The sequence below is a fragment of the Equus caballus genome, chromosome 5 (genome assembly GCF_041296265.1).
Source record: "Equus caballus isolate H_3958 breed thoroughbred chromosome 5, TB-T2T, whole genome shotgun sequence".
In the NCBI taxonomy this organism is placed as follows: domain Eukaryota; kingdom Metazoa; phylum Chordata; class Mammalia; order Perissodactyla; family Equidae; genus Equus; species Equus caballus.
This window is the reverse complement of record NC_091688.1, coordinates 27,499,860-27,517,969: the sequence shown is the minus strand read 5'-3', so window position 1 is coordinate 27,517,969 and position 18,110 is coordinate 27,499,860. Positions and strand designations below refer to the sequence as shown.

The window sequence follows — 18,110 nt, the reverse complement described above, 5'->3', positions numbered from 1 at the left end:
CATTTATAGAGCAAGTCAAAACAATATCCCTGGTAGTATGAAGATGAGGAAATGATTTTTTTAATAAAATCTCCAAAGTTAGGAAAATATAGTTCAAAATGAAATTACATGTCAGTCATAAGGAAAGTGATTTTGAAATCTTTTTTGTTGAAAGATAAATGCCAACTCTTCAACAAGGCTAAAATGGATTTTATATATAGTTTATTGTAAAAAGTCTTTACAAATATGTGTATACTACTTCAGACCTTAAACATTAAAAATAACACTGAAAATTGGGATTTTGAACAAGTTTGACCTCCCTAAGAGTAGTTTCGGAAAATACTCTTAAAGTTCATAGAGTAAAATTCCACATTTTAAAAACTTATTTTAACCTCTTGGTAATTTAAAGAAACTATAAAGTTTATGGATGGCATTTGTCCTTCACTTTTTTTCATGTCAATAAACCAGTCTAGGGAATCAATAAGGATTTAGAATCAGTTGCTACTTCTGTAAAAAGTTAGGGAGCTCTAACACCCATAACAAGGATACCAGGTTCGTGGTACAGAGTGAGCGCTGCGGTCTTGTAGTTTTCTTAAAGAGAATTCCATCTTTAAGAGAATTAGAATCCGCTCTAAATTCTGGCTATAGGTGGTTTTCTGTCCCTCCTTGAATAAGGAGATGTCTTACTGTAATATGTCATCTAAAAGTAGGCAGTTTCATTGGGAATAAATTCATCAGATAACCTTCAGTTGTATCAGAATCTTGGTCTTTCTGTGCATCTCACCTCATCTGCCAAAAGTCAGAGTAAAAATGAAGCTGTTTATTTCAGGAAAGAAAACTTAATTGTGTATTTGCTGTCTGTTGTAGGAAGAGACTGAAAAAGGAAACAGCTGAGGCAGCACGTTATACTCAGGTGAAGTAGATCCCGCCTCTTCTGAGCCCTCACTGGCAGCGTCTCTCAAGCAAGCCAGTGGGAAAAGAGGAGGGACGCCACGCTGATTCAGATTACATTTCTAAAGTTTGGTTTCACGCTGTTATATTTAGTAGCACAAATTGGGCCGAAGAAACATTGCCGAGAAGGATATGAGTTGGGGACTCAACAGTGGCCTGGAGTGAACATTGTTTCACTCCTAAAGTCATGTTAATAACGCACTGCACGTGTTCCTTCCCTTTGTCATCTCTGATGAGGCACTTCAGGAAGATAAGTTTGGGCAGAAGAAACAGGAATTCTGAATTCAATATAGAGCTGGAGGTTTACTGTGCCCATTTTCACATGCTCTTCAAGAATGTAGCACTTGCTTAGAAGCAAGGCATGGCTGTACTATTTACTTTTTTAAAGCCAAACTGAGGCGCTTTTCAACCAAAGATTAGATCAACCAAAAATAGACTTTTTATAATACTTTTGCTTCAAATTTACTGTTTTCAACTTGGTATATTTATATGTGAGATTGATATATTTGTGCAAATATAAATTATGTTGTTTGTCAAATTATCGATTACTTAAATATATAGGGAAACCAGTTTTCTCTAGAAAAGTTTGTTTAAATGACAGAGAAAGCAGCTTTTTGTACTGAAAAGTTTATTAAAACTGCAAGCAAGTATCTGAAGTGAAAAGTCCCATGTATAGTGATCTTTACTGTTCACTTTTTGAAAATTGGATCTTCAAATCTGGCATAAAATAAAATGTAGGTTTGGAGAAGTTTCATTTGTGATGGTGCGTTTATTTCCAGTGTGTTTTATCTGAAAGCAGAGTGTGCTTTTAATTGGGGCCCATCACCAAGCTTTCCACTCCCACTGTCATCCCTCCTGCCCCTCGCATCTCAGAGCCTTCAGTACGTCAGGGCTTCTCCGCTCCAGCCCCGCAGGTACCTCTCCTGCTCAGAGGTGTTCGGTGACGCCACATTACCCGCAGCAGGAAGTCCAGGTTAACCAGCCTGATACTTGATGGCTTTCTATAATCCAACCCCAGCTTTTCTTCCCAGGCCTTCTCTCTCTGCTCCACTTCTTCAAATAACCTGCTGTCAGTCAAGCCAGACCATCGGCCCAGTGCTCTCGGCCGTGTTCTTAGTTCACTGTTGCCTGAAGCGCCCAGGCTCCCATCCAGATCCTGGCCATCCTCCACGGCTCAGCTCAAATACTGCCCATTGTGGGAAGCTTTTCCTGATTTCTGCCCAGCTCTCATAGCCTGTTATTACCTGACCTTGAGTTAACCACATTTAAGTATCTATATGCTTGTATGTGGTAGAAAACATACCTTCCACATCACTTTAATGCGTGGGTGTGACTAAATAATTAAAAATCCAAGTCCCAACAATAAAGTATAAAATTTGATTTCCAGACTAATAAAATTTTTGTTCATGCAAAAAAAGTAATTCCTGCTGTCTTTGCAGCCTTGAATTAAATCCAATAGCTAGACCTCTGAGACCAGGCCTCAGTTTCTGAAGCATGGCTGCAATTGGATCCCCTGAGGAGCTTCACTGCTGCCTGTGTCCGCCTCCCAGAGGTTTCTCATGTAACTGATGTGGGATGTGGCCTGGGTGTAAGGTGTCTTTAAGGTTTCCCAAGTGATTCTCATGTGCAGCTAAGACTGAGAACCTCTGCTTAGCCCCACAGCCCGTTTCTACATAAAAACTTATAAAGACAGATATAAGGGCTTATATTGACAAAAGAAAATTGTAGTTTTACTATTTCAGCCCATTCAAGAAATCGGAAGATGTCTAAGACTTGAATTAAGGTCTTGTTGCCTGGATAACCATACAAGGCTAACTGTCGTTTAAAAAACAGAAGCAATCTTTCTAATATCAAGGCTGTATGAAAGGTTGAGTAAAAATACAGCAGATTATCAAATTTTATTTGGCCTTAACTTGAGACTATAGAATAGTTTTTAAATTGGCATAAAATATATAGGAAGAGCTTTTAAGGTGACTAACAATAAAAGAATGTTGAAGAGACCTGGGATAGGCCGGAATTGGAATTTGCATCGTTAAAGTAGATTCTAGGTTTAAGGAAAATAGGCAACTCTAAAACTTTAGCGATGCCTGACAGCATTGTAATCATGGAATTTTTTGCATATATAAAAAGTTTGCATATTTGTGCTCAAGAGCAGGATCTGATATAGTCTGCTGTCTTCCAGAAACAATGTGAAATTGAGTGATCACAGATTTTTTTTCCTAAGCTGCATTGGGTTCATCATTTCCAGTCTGATTCAGAAAATATTTCACCAAAATGGTCTTTATAAACATAGCTCTGCTGCCCTCCTGTGGACTATTCGGGCACTTCACAGTCCCTTCCTTAGTCATTCAGAAGTTTGTCATTGCTCTGATTCCCAGAGCCTTTTTTTTTTTTTTTTTTCCTGAGGAAGATTAGCCCTGAGCTAACTACTGCCAGTCCTCCTTTTTGCTGAGGAAGCCTGGCACTGAGCTAACCCGTGCCCATCTTCCTCTGCTTTATATGTGGGGCGCCTACCACAGCATGGTGTGCCAAGCAGTGCCATGTCCGCACCCGGCATGCGAACCGGCAAACCCCGGGCCGCCGAGAAGTGGAACGTGCGAACTTAACCGCTGCGCCATCGGGCTGGCCCCCCAGAGCCATTTTTAATTTCATTTTAGATCTAGTAGTAACTAGCTCTTTTCTGCTTTCCTTCTGTGAAATTAGCATTTTAAAAACGGCAAAACTCTGTCTCTTATTGCTTAAATATGAGAGAAGTGTAACATCGGAGACTGTGGTCAACAAGCTATCTTTCCTTCAGCTATTCCTTCAGCTATTGTCCCTTTCATACGAGAAGGTGAACAAATTGCCACAGTATAGATAACATTGAGAGTTACCCACCCATATTCCTGACTTGCCAGCCCAAGAAAACCTGTATGGGGGTGGTAAAACTGATGTTAACAGGAGAAGCCACCTAGGTTTACAGAATTTACCTTGCTTATGCAGGTTTTAAAGAACTGAAGTGTTGTATGTCCCAGTGGAAAGCCTCGTGCTGAACTATCAGAAAGAGGAGCTCTGACAGCCTGGTGCTTAGGGCTTGGGGCTTCACTCAGAATTCTGGAGACCACTGTCATTTGGATGAGCACTTATTTATAATGTTGGAGAAAAGGATCAGTCACCTATAATCATCCACTGTGACCTAAAAAGGCTCCTAGAGAAAATACACCTTTAATTTGTATTTGACATGGGAGTCAATAATTAGAGAATTCCTTGGGATGGATCCCATAGTGTGCAAGTGAATCACATGGTGATCTTGTTAAAATGCAGGTTCTGATCCAGCAGGTCTCAGGTGGGGACCAAGGTTCTGCATTTCTAGTTCCACACCATGCTGGTGGTTGTTTGGCTGTCTAATATCCTCCAGAGAAATCTGAGTCCTGATACCTGGAACCTGTGAATGTTACCTTCTATGGCAGAAGATCTTTTACAGAAGAGATCTTAGATGGAGAGATGATCCTGGATTATTCAGGTGGGGCTCTAAAGCAATCACAAGTATCCTCCTAAGAGGCAGGCAGAGGGAGATCTGAGTACCGCAGAAGGCAATGTGACCACTAAAGCAAAAACACTATGCTGCTGATCTTGAGGACGGAGGAAGGGGCCACAAGCCAAAGACTGCAGCTCTGGAAGCTGGAAAAGGCGAGGAAACTGATTCTATCCTGTGACCTCTGGAGGGAGCCCCTATACCTTAATTTCAGCCCATTGGAACTGATTTTGGACTTCTGACCTCCAGAACTGTGTGTGTGTTGTTGTGAGATACTGTCATGGTGTGAATGTCTGTGTGCCCTCAAACTCCAATGTTGAAATCCTAACCCCCAAGACGATAGTAGTAGGGGGTAGGGCCGCTGGGAAGTGATTAGGTCTTGAGCACAGAGCCTTCATGATTGGGATCAGAGTCCTTATAAAAGAGACCCAAGAAAGTCCCTTCACCCCTCCTGCCATATGAAGTTACAGCTGGAAGGCACTGTCTGTGAACCAGAAAGCTGGTTCTCACAGACACCGAGTGCCAGCACCTTGACCTGGACTTCCCAGCCTCCAGAACTGGGAGAAATAGCAGTTGTTTATAAGCTGACCAGCCTGCAGTATTTGGTACAGCACCTGAAGAGACTCAGAGAGACTCCAAGTCTGTTGTATTTGGTACAGCGGCCACAGGAAGCTAATACACTGATGCCAGGGGTCCTCAGACCACACATTGAGCAGTAACGCCTTGTAGAAACAAATCCATAGAGGAGCGGCTCTCAACCCTGGCTGCACATTAGAATCACCTGGGGAGACTTTCGAACAAAAAAGGAATGTCCCGGCCCCATCCTAGAGCAGTTAAGCCAGAGCCTGTAGGGCTGGGATTCCTAAGAATGACTATTGGAAGGCTCCTTGGGAGAATCTAGTTGGAAGGTGGGGAGGACATGAGCGCAGTAGGACAAACCCCAAATATATCTTTTCTTGTGTCAAGGAAGACTCTACAGCTGCCCCAAAATAGGGACGCACTGGTCTGCCAGGAAGCCCCCTGAAACTCTACACCAGCTTCTCAAAATGCAGGCCTGGGCCAACATCTTCCCTGAAGAATTACCAGGTCGAGACACAACACATTCTGTTCCACCTAAATGGTCAAAGATGTGACTTGCCTCACGTTTATCAAGAACTCATCGGCCTTTCTGTCCACACACGGGAACTGTTTCCAGAACAACTCGCATGAGGCTTGAGGGTGGCTTCAGTCTGACACTCCCTCTCCACCCACGTTTACAGTCACATGTGTGGTCAACGGAGCTAAGTGGACGCACGCCTGACCATACGTTTTCTATCCAGATCGAAAGTATGGCCTTGAAAGCAGACTCAAGATGTCTCCAGAAGAAACATCCTGCTTACCATTTATTACGAAGAAGCTCCGGATGGCAACTGAGGGCAAGGGCTGTCAGCCTCCACGAATAAAGCACGTGCTCCTGTGTGAGAGGCAGTCAGTTACTCGGGGCCTGGGCTTTGCTTCTCGTGACCTAGACACGTGGACTGTTTAAAATTAAACACTCAGTGGGAGCACCAGATACTTTATGGAAAATATGTTTTAATTCATTGTTTTTGTGCTTTAATGCTAAACCCAATCTTCTAGCACTTACTCATTTGGGGACTGGAATCGGCTCTGCCTGCGGGCAGAATGCTTGTCTTACTTGTTGTGTTTGCAATACCCAGGCTGGAGCTTGGGACACGGCAGAAGCATCAATAATTGTTCAGCTGGTTACAACCCATAGGTCCTATCGTGGCCGACCTCAGCAGAGAAGAAGAAAAAACAATTTAGTCTTAACTATTCCCACCACCACATCCCAGGGACGAGAACATGGATTCTCCAGTCCACAGCCTGGAATAGCACTGCAGCCACAGAGATGGGGTACATCTCATTCACCGGGAAGTTTTCCCAGCAGATGCTTTACCCACCCCCCCTCCACTCCCCCCCGCCCCGACCCCACAGGGCAGGGCAGCATCTGGGGGGAGACTGGCAGGATGTGGACTTAGAAAAGCTTCCCCGGTGGTTGAGTTGCCACCACCTGTTGAGAACCGTGTGAGTGAAATAAAAGTACTGCAGGTAGTTCACAGCTGGCCATGCAGCTCCTGTGCCAAAAGCTCAGTCAAGGGCCACGGCCGTCCTCCCTGAAGATTCCCCAAGTTCAATCCCCTCTAACGTCAAATCTGGCTCATCTCTGAACACCCCTACAGAACGGGTCCGCCCTGTCTTCAAGGGGCGATAGAAACGAACAGCCGAAAGTAGAACTGCGTCTCATAACGCAACTGGAATCCTCAGGCTGCTCCCATTCAAGGGCCCCGTGACTGTAGGTTCAGTTAAGCAAGTTTCTCGAGGGAACCCTGACTGCAGGGGGGCCAGGGCTGCGGCCCGTCTCGACCAACGTCAGTTTTCCCATTCAGTAAGGAGCATCCCTCGGCCCAGGTCTTCCACGTTTCTCTCTCCTGTAATCTGTTCTCTCCTTTTGTTTCTTGGCTCCTATAAATTCGTTCTTGTCTTAACGGGCTTCATTTTTAATGTCTGTCTGCTGTAAACTACCTCAAATTTGTTATGAAGTAGGTAAGATCTGCATAGCAAATTAACTTTTCAGGACCTTTCTCATCAGCATAGAATTATAAATGGAAAATAAGAGATGAAAAACAGACATAATAAGTTGAATACAGCAAAACATTTATTAAGGTCAGGATGCATGAAGAGACTCTTCTTCACAGAAAGATAACTCAACAGCCAATGAATTTATAGAATTTACAGCACCACCACATTTCAGCAAAATGCAACTGAGGACATCAGACACATTCTAGTGATTTGTTTTTAAAAATCCGTTAAATTCTGTCTTACCTCTGCAATAAAGTATCATAAATGCAGTTAAAGAAGTTAGTAGGAAAACGTGTGATCTTCCTTCCCCCTCTCTGCCCATCCATCTTCCAGGAAACCACAGGGGGTTGCTGACCAGACTTGGCACGAGGCTTCGAGGCTGCTGCTTTTCCCCCTACATCATAACCGATTTCAAATGGTGCTAGACAAAAACAGACTCTGAACACCAGGAGAAATCGGTCAGCCTGTGTAAGAGATGGGTCCAGTGGTGCTCCTGGGGGGCCGCACTTGACAGTGCAGGTGGCAAGTCTGATTTCAGCTGGGCTGCAACGGCAGCTCAATGTTCCAGGGCATCTAGGAGCAGGCTGACAGTTCTGATGTGGATGAAACAGTCCTGCAGGTACACAGCCCTCTCCCCCTCCCTAGTACAATCAAGTACTCAATCTAGCATTTCCCCATCGCTGTGCTCAAAGGCCCTACCAACAGGTTACTACTGGTGGCTGCTGCCATCTGTCAACAGAAAAGAGTATCGCAACCTCTGCCCCTGCTCCAACCACTGGATGTCTTTCAAATACAAACCCCTCCCTGCACTGTCACCCCTCCACACTCAACAGTGTATTCTGCTTTTCAAGTTCTTCCTTTCTTGAACCAGCTCAGGTGGCAGGAGGAGGGGAGCCAGTCCCACAAGCAGCAGCTCCTCTGCGGTTGGCCCTTTGCTGTGCTGCAATTCTTACTCCTAAAACACTGATTTCAAATGGTGCTAGATACAAAGATGGAAAAATCTAAGCCACCATGTGAAACCAGCTTCCAGAAGAAGAGGATCTCACTGAAGAAAGGAGATGCGATCGGAAGACCCAGCCTCTGCCCTGAGGAGAAATGTCTTCTTGCAGTTCTACTTGTGACGTGATAACATAACGATCCGTTAGAAAGGCAAAGAGGAGAGTTACACAGTGATGCTCAAGGAAAAGGGAAGTCACGGCTGATGCTTCACATAGACAATAGCAATACAAAACTCATGAATCCTAGTTAATTCTGTTTAATGCCACCACCAGTCCCTACAAACTATTATATATATGATGGTGAAATAAAATGGCCAAAGCTGAATTAAAATGTGTGAATATTTACATTAGTGTTGCCTACTTTGTAAAATAGTTCACAAATGCAAAGCGTTTTCCGATTTTACTCACTTCATCAGAAACCAGCACCCTGTCTGCCTATGAGGCTCCAGCCACTCCACAAAGGTGAGTTTCACCTGGCCAGAGCAACTCTTCCATGTGCCCATTTCAGGAAGAGCATGGGCTCCTCCTTCCAGCCATATGAGTGTCAGAACACTGGCAATCTTATTTCACCTCTGGTGTGACACAAAAATCCGGTGTCCTAAAATTGTACTAAGTAGATCATCCTCTAACACAAGAACTGAGTTTTGTTTTCAAAATTTCCTAAAAATAGGATTTGCAAACTGTGCTTAAGTTTGATTTCCCATCTCTTTTGGTTGTTTGAAGCTAAGGAAACATGGCTGTCTGTCCTCTGATACCACAACCAAGACAAACAAGAGCCACACAGTAGAGTCTGTATCTCTCACGTTTCCTACCAATTCCTTAGGCCTCCAGATACAGGCTTATATTTTTCATGGCTCCTGGAAGTGACAGCATGTGCTGTCTAGGGAAGAGAAGGAAATAAACTCTGAATACCAAGCTGTGCTCTTTAATTCTCACAAGAGTCCTGTGAGGCGGGTATCATTCCCAATTTTTGCAGAAGAAACTGATCCTTAACATGGTTCAAAACCTTGTCCAGAGTCTCAGGACTAATGAATGGGGAAGATCTTAGATCTAACTCCAAAGTCTGTGTTCCTGCCCCTCTGCCCACTGCCACCTGCTCCACAGCTGTACTCTCATCTCTGTCTGTTCTTGAACTTCACTAAGAGCAAGGCTGCTGGGGGCGGGGGCATCCTAGGCAATATTTCTGCGTGGACGTGGGATGTTACTCACTGCACACACATTAAACTGGGGCGGAGATGAGAGCACGACTGCAATTGCAAGGGGCCAGGTGGTTTGGGGTGACTTGTTTTGTTGTCCTGCACCTCTGGTGGCTTGCGGTCTCCATAGCGTGGCTGTGGGAGTGGGGAAGACGCTGAGATGAACCACCCCGCAAGGCCTGTGCTGGACTCCTCAGTGATTCTGACACTGGCCCCAGGCGAGGGAGCCTGTGGGGCTTTGCAAGGCCTCAGCCACAGGTGGGAGAGCTGAGGGTCAGTTCTGCCCGCAGGGGCTGTGAGTGAGGACACCTGCAGCCACCAGCTGGGCCCTGTTAACCAGGTAACTGCTAGGGTTTTAAGGTGAGGAGTGAGTGTTAAATGTCATTACTGTGGGGTTCGAATCCTATAAAACAAAGGGGTTCAAGGAGATCTACATTTGGTAATTCTGAGCTTTTCTGCTTCTTATTTCAGTCAAACCCTTCTTCCTTAGCAACTTCCAACTGCCAGTATCCACAAAACCCTTTCCTAAGGTGTCACGCAGGTCTCCTTCAGTCACGCAGACAGCATCCCTCCTCCCACCAGAAGGCTCCTGCACACGCTGGTCCCTCTTTCTGGAACACCCCCCATCCACTCTCCCATAACTGTGACCCTCCCACTCCCACCCCAAGTAACCCAGGTCGTCGGAAGTCCTCCCTGAGCTCTCAGCTCAGCACCCCCTTCCTCAGGAGAGCTTCCCCCGGGCTAGCCCGGCTTCCGGTTGGTGGCCCTCTCACACCCTCAAGTTCTTTTCCTTCAGAACACACTTATGCCATTTGGTCATCCAGGTGATTAGTTAATGTCTTGCCTGTGACCCAGGAAGCCTCAGCCCAGAGCTGAGAGGGGCTGCACAGGGCAGAGGAGCAACTGTCACTGAGAGAACTAAGGGACTCGAACCAGCATGCGGGCTCCCAGCTCCTGAGTTGTAAAATACTCTTAGCTCTCTGGAAAAAGAGATAAGAAATCATTAACAATGCATCGCTGTCAATACTCTAAAAGAAGAGGAGGAAGAAAGTAATCTTAGTACCAAAACCTTCTGCCCTTTCAATCCCACTGGATAAAAGGTTCTGTTCAGATCTCAGCCCTCCCAACAGAACCAGGCTTCTCTCTCCAAGTCAGCTGGGCAATGACTCACTTACCTGAAACAGGCTGGTGTTTTTGTTCCCGAGTTGGATGTAGCTGGGTGTTTTGATGGGGGCTGGGCAGGGCCTGCTCTCCCCAGCACCGAGCCCAAGGCACCCAGATGGGTAAGAAGGCAGCCTGGGAAAGCCCCAGGCTACTGAGGGTTCACTGTCAAAGGCAGGTGGTGCGATCCTCCCACCCTGACCTAATGGCCCCATGCAAACAGGCCAGTGGAAAAGGGCTTGGTAGGTTGCTGGGAAGGAAAACCACCCACCCAGAGGGGTGGGCATGTCAGCCCTGGGAGGTGCCACCATGCAGGAAGAGGGCTTGGGGAGCCCCACTGCAGCCCCCGTCCATCTCTGGGCCCACATCTGATCTGGAGGTTTTCCTACCCGCTCATGCCTAGGACATTCCTCTGCCTGGGCAGGGACCTTACGGTGGAGGAAAGGTCACCACGGAGTGAATCAGAATACAGGGGCTTTAATTCCCGCTCAGCCAAGACTCTCAGAACAGCGGCCTGCACCTCCGGGGAATGGCCTCGGAGTGTTCACCTGAACAGAAAGGGGGCTGGCAGACTGGTCACTGCATGCTCAAATATCGGGCCGGAAACTTAAGACAGAGAAGCAGTGACAGCATGCAGCAGAAAGAAGTACAGTGACCTGGAGAGGCTGTGTTTTGTCTAAAGGCATGCAAAATCAGATACATTAACAAAAACCAAAACAACCCTGTGCCAGCCAAACAAAAAGATCTGAGGGTTAAATACAATTCACGGGCCATCAGCTAAAGAGCAGGCTGGAGATGGAAAAGAGAGCTGCCACTTCATTTTATAAAGGATGCTGTCTTTTTAAAGTCCTAAGAACCCTATCTATGCCCAGCACGGTACCCCAAAAATAACATGGGAGGCAAACGGGAAGGAGAGAAATACTTGTTTAAGAAATCCAGAAGCAAACCCCCAGAACAAACAGATATTCGCCCCCAGGAGCCTCATGCTGCTGGCTTGTTCAGTGCTACCACAGTGTGTTCAAATCCAGAATGCTGGGAAGCTTCCTGCCAGGCAGCAGCTTCTCCCTCCCGGCCCGGCTGGGTGCTGAGTCACAGCTACTTACATGACTGACGCAAGTTCCAGCCAGAGCGGGGGAGGGGTGCCGGAAGCAGAGCCCAGATCATCCATCTTCCTGCCACTGGGAATGCTGGTTTCAGGGCTCCTGGCAGGGAGGAAGAGTCATCTTGGTGAGAGAGGAGCCTGGGGAAGGCCCTTTTGAAAAAGGGGAACGTTCTGCCCTCCAGACAGTCCCACACCATTGTGTGTATGAACTCAGAGGCCCAACCCAGCTTCCTGTCACTCTGGCTCTGGTCCAGGCCCAGTGTCCTGGACATTTTGTCTTGAGTTGTCAGGGTGGGGCCTGTTGCCAACTAGCTGTGGTTACCGAATCAGAGGAAAGGGTGATAAAATGAAGGGTATGTGTATGGGGGGCTGGAGTGAAGGGGAACATGGAGCTGGCTCGCTCTCTCCGGCAGTGTGGCCCCCAAAAGGCGGGATCAGCATCCAGGGACCACCACACTTCCCAGACCCTGGATCCCAAAGTGGGAATAACACACTCCAGACCCAGTGAGCCCCTCAAATGCCCATTGAGGTAAGAGAGCCAGAAGTCACAGCTTTCTCAGTGACGTGGGCCCAGCATCAGCTCTTCTGGTTTCCCTTGGGGCAGGGGTACGGAGGCCTATGTTCCCAGGGAGCCGCTTTCCACAAAGTTAGGTTCTCTGTCCCTTCCTCAACATCGCTGGCAAAAACCTGGGCCTAGCGATCTCCCAGACCCAGTAGAGGGCACAGAAGCCCTTGGTGGGAGTGGCTGGCAGGCTGGCACACCATGGCTACTCTGCCCTTGGGATGTCATGGGGTGTGGGGAGCAGCAAGAGACAGTGGGGAGTGAAGGGAAGGAGAAGGGACGCAGTAAAGACAGGAGCATGGATGTCTGCATGTTCCCCCAGAGAATGGCTTAGCCCCAGTGGAGGAGGACGGGCGCAGCCATGAAGTGCTTTCAAGGAAGCCAGTGCTTTCCCCAAGAGGAAAAGCGAGCATGCCTACGGTCTATTACACAAACACAATGCCTACCACACAGTTCACAGGTCCAAACCAACGTGGATCCAAAGGAAAACCACCAATGTTGCTCCCCTGTCACTCCCAAATCATTTACTCAACTCAGTAAAGATGGATCAGAAGTGAAACTTCAGTCTCAAGTGAAATCTAACTCTGCAGGTTGGGGGAGACATGCCCCAGAGCCCAGCTTCCCCATCTCCCCAGGCAGAGCTGGGTTGCCCCCTCCTTCAGGCGCCAAGAAGTAACTAGCGGATGCAGTATCCCACCAGGCACCCCACTCACAGGACCTCGTGCCTGCTTGCTGGGAGAAGCACGTTCCTGTCCCCAGGAGCCCCGCCAGAGGTGGGCCCCGGCCTCTGCAGCACAGCCCTCACTCCTCCTGGAGGGAGAGGAGAGCATCTCCACAAGTCAGACATCCTCCCCAGAGCATGGCCCCCAGCAGGCTACCAGTAAGCCTGGGGCATACCCACAAACCTCCAAGTGGCGGTTCTACCCAGTACCTGGGCACACACCTGGCAGAGCACATGGACTGGGGCACACCTCGTGACATGGTTCCACTTCCCTAGTTGGGGGAGGGAGGCTGGGTAGACAGAGGGTAGGTCCAGAGTCCAAAGCCAACTTAGAGCACCTTTCTCTCCTGCTTCCCCAGCAGCTGGCCCGGCTAGTAGCTGTACCTACACTGCTATTCCAGTCTTATTCTGTTATCAGGCCCTCTGTCTGCCAGTCTCAGGACGTGGAACAGTGAGTGGTGCGAGGAGGCAGGAGGAGGAAGGAGGAGAGAAGAGGGAGGGAGTGTGAGGGAGGGAGGGGAGGAAGTTTCACAGTCTAGTGCATTCTCATCAGATCAGAGAGAGGGGAACACGTATGAACTTCCCTTTTTCAAGCGCTTCTCTGCCCGCTTTCATTTCGGTTCCTTCCCATCTGGACTGGGGATGGCGCGGATGGCGGGCTGGGCAGGGGCAGGCACTCAGGTACCCAGCCAACTGGGCTCTCGCCCGGCTCCATCTCAGCCTGGCAGGCTCTCTCGGCCGTTACCCGGCATGCCCTTCTTCTTGTCAGGGAGGCCTCGCCCTCTTGTTTTCAAAGTTTTATAACAGTATTGTTTGTTGTCCAGCAGATTAAATTCTTTTGGAGGCTGGGGGGAGGGAGGGAGGGCGAGGAGGGAAAAAGAGAGAGAAAATACAAATAACTTCCATCAGGGCCAAAAGATTAAATGAGTTCCTTTTTGATCACAGAATTCACCTGTCTTAGAGAGAGGCTAGTGGCCAGAAGCCCGTGTTCCCTTCCTCTCTGTCCCTCTCCTCGCCTAGCAGGGTGGCATGTGGTCTCAGACTTTCAAAGCCACTACTCAGGGTTCAAGCCGAAAAGAAGAAACAGCTAACAGTGTCTGGAAGGTTTGTGCCTGAGCAACCCCCACTCCAAATAGGAAGCATGCTATGGAGCCAAGCTAGTCCTGGCAAGGACACCCTCGACCCTCGTCCCCTGGGGTCTGGATGACCCACTGCAGGCCTTAGGTGGGGAGGAGGGCTCTGTGGGCAGCTGCCCTGTCTCAGAGATGGTTCATGAGCTTGTGGTTGTTCGCGTTGGAAATAAAGGTCATACATTCAACAACGTCAGAGACAGAGACACAGGAAGAACTGTACCCCAAGGAAATAATAACGCAAATGCACCAACAAATAATCTTGGATACCTAAGAAATGAGTAAGAGTGGGAAACGAGGAAAAAAGGAGACAAAAAGTCCATATAAAATGAGCACAATCTTACAGACAGCAGTGCCCACTGAAAGGTCCCAGACCTGTCAGGCCTTTTGATGCTAAATCTGCAGGCAGGAATAACACAAAAGGCTATATGATTCTCCATATTTAATACAACCTTCATTTAGCCATTAATCAGCTTATTTCAGACTCTAGTTATCTCTAAATAGCATGCCCATTTGAACACACACCTGAGTCTTCAGCATAGCAGGCAACACTGGTGGTCCCCGAGCTCTGGACCTGCCCTGAGACATTCCTCTCCCATCTCTACCTTTTTAGCAAACCGTGTCTGGCCCTGCCTCCCGTGCTGCCACACACATACACATGCACACACACACGCACACACACTCATTCACGTCTCCAGTGCCTATCAAAGGTCCCTAGGGCTGGGGGCATCAGCAGGGTGGACAGTGGCAGTGGTACAAATACAGGTTAAGAGCGGCTCAGGGCTCCTTCCTGGAAAGGATGACAGACAACATGCCTCTCTCCTTTGTTTATTTACAAATAATATCAGTCCTATAGGGTCAGTTCCAGAAGTTCTCTCTACAAGGGGAACAAGGTTAGAGCTCCAGCCCCAACGCTCACGTGCCCCCCTGCCCCAACCCAGCTTAGGCTTGCGTCAAAGGCAGAAAGGAAAGATGGAGAATGCAGCCACAGGGCCGCTCTAGATGCTGGCACCCAAACCTCAGGGTGTTCTGGGAACAATCAGACTCCCATGGGCTCGGGACTGGAAAGACCCTGTCAAAGACACCCAGCCTCCCCCTCTCAGATAAAGAGGCTTCGTCTTATGACTGACAAATAATAATGTACAAATGAAATGTTACAAGGTTGTAGACTATCATAACGTCAACAAAAAATAATATACAGAAAAAATACAAAAAATAAATAAAATTAAAAAAAATAATAAAGACGACTTTGTCTTTCCCCAGGAGCCCTCAGCAAAGAGGATGCCATGGTTCTCCCTGAAGTCTAGCAGAATCACCCTCCCAGAATCACCTTCCCACACTCCAGGCAAACGGAAAGAACTGGGTCCGATAAGACACACCTTCACATGTAGTGACTGAAGGCTTCATCCACCAAAACACCTCCCCTGTGGATTCCCCATCACACAGTTTCTCTGCAGGCTGAGCTGCATTCAGGGATACAAGTGGACAGACATCTGCAGGCTGCCCCCTATCCAAACGCAATCCCTCCTCAAGGCACACCACTGGATAAAGCCTAAACCATCTTTGCTAAATGTGCTGTACATAAAGATAAAGACTTCTCTTCTCCTTCATACCAGTGCTGGTCTATCCGAATGAAGATCAGTCAGAGGGCCGCACGGCCAAGAAGGCATGCAGTGCACGCCCCGCCTCAGCACCCCTTAGAAAGAGCGGGTGCTGTGCTCAGCATTCAGAGAACACCGACACCAGAGAATTCTCTCACCTACCTTCCTCTCCATGGGTAAGGCCTACTTTTTCAAGTCAATCATGAAGCGAACATTCAGAGCTGAAGCCAGCATTACCAGTATCTTACTTTACATCGTACGTTAGCCAATTCTTCAGGCAGGTGCTGTACACTAATTAGCCAACAGGTAACACACACACAACGTGCATGCTGGGGCAAAGCTCTGTGCGTACCTTATATATCTGTTGGAAAAATCTCAGAGATCCCACAAGGAGGCCTCATCTCTAAGAGAGCTACTTAGCAGAAACATGACTATATGCACATGCTTGAAGTGTGGTACAGATGTGTCAGAACGGTTTGAAGGACCACATATTCCAGAAGCTTCCGTACGGAGGAAATCTCACTAGAAACACATGGTGAATGGCTGGCTTTCTAGCCAAGAAGAGCAAGACAGTTTTCACAAGAGCACCAACAAGTTGAAAGAATCAGTGACTAGGAGAATCTGGATATTCTGAGATTTCCTTCCCCCTTCAATACATATCAAGGGGGGACCTATGGCTAACAGAAATCAAGTCAACTGACCAACTGTCCATCGCTGCCCCCATCCCACTGGTCAGTAGAAGAGCACAACTAGAACCCAAATGACAACTGGAGTCAGGGGACCTGGGTGGGTGACCCAAATTAAGCAGGTAGAAGCAGTCAGATCTTAGCAGGACTCTCTCTGGCTCAGTTTCATCAACTAGCGGGGTAATACCACCTACTTTACAGGGTTGTTTGAGGAACAAATGAGCTAGCAAATGTGAAAGAAGCAGCGCAACATCACAGAGTGCATGCGAGACGATGGTTACTCATCAGTTTCCCTCCTGCCTGAGTCCTAGCCCAAGTCCCTGTTTGCTACACATTCCTGGGGGTGCGAGGGGCGTGGGCTCATGATTATGAGTCCCAGGTAAGTGTCCAGCAAAGCGGCAAGCAGACGGTGTCTTGGAGAAATGGAGCTATTTTTAAAACTCAGCATTCTGTTCAGCGGATTGCACAATGTGTGCCCTCAGCCCCGGGGGCTCCTACCCACGCAGCCTTGGAGAAGCAGTGGACGCTGGGGACTGAGGCTGCCATGGAGAAGCTCAGCCAGGGCCCCAGCCACCCCTGGCCCTGGCCTGGCCTTGCACAACAGCTTGAGAAGGCCTGAGACCCTGGGCTTTCCGGCATGTGTTTTATTTTTGCTCTCTTTTAAAGAGTGACTCAAGAGTAAAAAGCCAAAATGGAACTGGTGGCCTTGAGATATTTTTGGTTTTTTTTTTCTTTTCTCATTTTCTTTTCTTTTTCTTTCTTTTTTTTTAATAGAAGGGCTTCAACAACCAAATGAGTAAAGAAGGCCAAATATAAAGGAAAACTTCCTGACAGCAAGGGGCATGGATCCTGAATAGATGTCTCAGGGAAGGCACAGGACGCACGGGACCTGCGGTTCCATTTTCTCTCCAGGATTTAGGACCAGAAAGGACGGAGCATCTTTCCTGGAGCACAGCATCTCAAGTCACCCCCTGCAGCACAGCAAGCCCCGCAGCAACTCCCACACAACCCATCTCCAGACAAGCCTCTTGGTGGGAGCCAGAGTCCATGTCCTCCGTCGTGGACGACCCTCATCAGCCACCTTCACGCGATCACCAGCCCCTTCCCACTTACTTCTAGGGGGTCCTTCAAACACTCTCGCCACCCACCTGCCCTAATCGATGTCACAGCATCTCTTCAGAAAACAGAATTGCAGTTGCTTTCAGGGACAGGTCCTTCAACATCCCCCCTTCTCTTGTAACTCAGGTCTAATTTTCCTTGTCCTGAGTTTCTGGCTGAGAAATACTTCCATCAACATCCAGGGAGCCCCCAAAAAGATTCTGGTTCAACCCCTTCATTTTATAAATAATGAAATTGAGTCCCAAAGAGGTAAGAGAGCAAGTGAGTTTTTACCAAGGGAGCCAGGGCCAGAATCCAGGCCTGCTGATTCTCCTACGTAAGCAACGTAAGCCCCTCTTTCCTGGATCCCCCCACAACCACACCACCAAGACCCACACCGCATCCTTGGGCAACATCAGCCCCCTAGCAGCAGGTGGCAGCTTCCGCGGTCCATGTGGGCCAGGTGTACAACTACGGGGCCAAGGAGGAAAGAATCACGTGACCTGACTCACCATGGGCCTGGCCGCTGCTTCTGCCACGTAAACAAGTCCTGAGCCCTGGAGCCGAAACACACTGGGAACACCCCCTCCCCCATCTCCAGCCACCAAATTGCCTCAACCTCTCAAGACACAAAGCTCAGCCAAGCGTCAGACACAAGGTGACTTCTCCTCCCTGACCCTCTGCCTGTCCCTTCCCTATCGCGATAATCTCGGAACCACGTGTTCTGCCAGGAGAGGCTGAGCTCAGAGTTCTGCCTCCTACAGGCACATATTTTACCAGTGACTCAGCAAA

At 48.1% G+C, this 18,110-nt stretch overlaps 1 protein-coding gene, 1 long non-coding RNA gene and 2 other non-coding genes across 13 annotated transcripts in view; 1 reads left to right on the top strand and 3 right to left on the bottom strand.

The window, feature by feature from the left end:
- CD46 (CD46 molecule) overlaps positions 1-1,678 on the top strand; it is a 67,552-nt gene extending 65,874 nt beyond the window's left edge. For 9 of the 10 annotated variants that reach the window (XM_070266248.1, XM_070266254.1, XM_070266252.1 and 6 more), the window contains one exon: positions 847-1,678. In XM_070266248.1, the coding sequence (XP_070122349.1) occupies positions 847-901 (55 nt within the window). In that variant the 3' untranslated portion in view covers positions 902-1,678. 10 annotated transcript variants of the gene reach the window in all.
- Positions 1,679-7,121: 5,443 nt separating this feature from the next.
- Positions 7,122-18,110, bottom strand: part of LOC138924241 (uncharacterized) — a 66,239-nt gene continuing 55,250 nt past the window's right edge. Inside the window, exons 9-10 of the long non-coding RNA XR_011439069.1 lie at positions 11,522-11,620; positions 7,122-10,237 (exon numbers count right to left, since the gene is read on the bottom strand). This is a non-coding gene — a long non-coding RNA (uncharacterized lncRNA). The remainder of the gene's footprint in view (positions 10,238-11,521; positions 11,621-18,110) is intronic.
- MIR29C (microRNA mir-29c) lies at positions 7,453-7,540 on the bottom strand. The gene has a single exon (NR_032845.1). It is a non-coding gene; the product is annotated as a microRNA mir-29c (primary transcript).
- On the bottom strand, positions 8,016-8,096 carry MIR29B-2 (microRNA mir-29b-2). Its single transcript, NR_032844.1, has one exon. It is a non-coding gene; the product is annotated as a microRNA mir-29b-2 (primary transcript).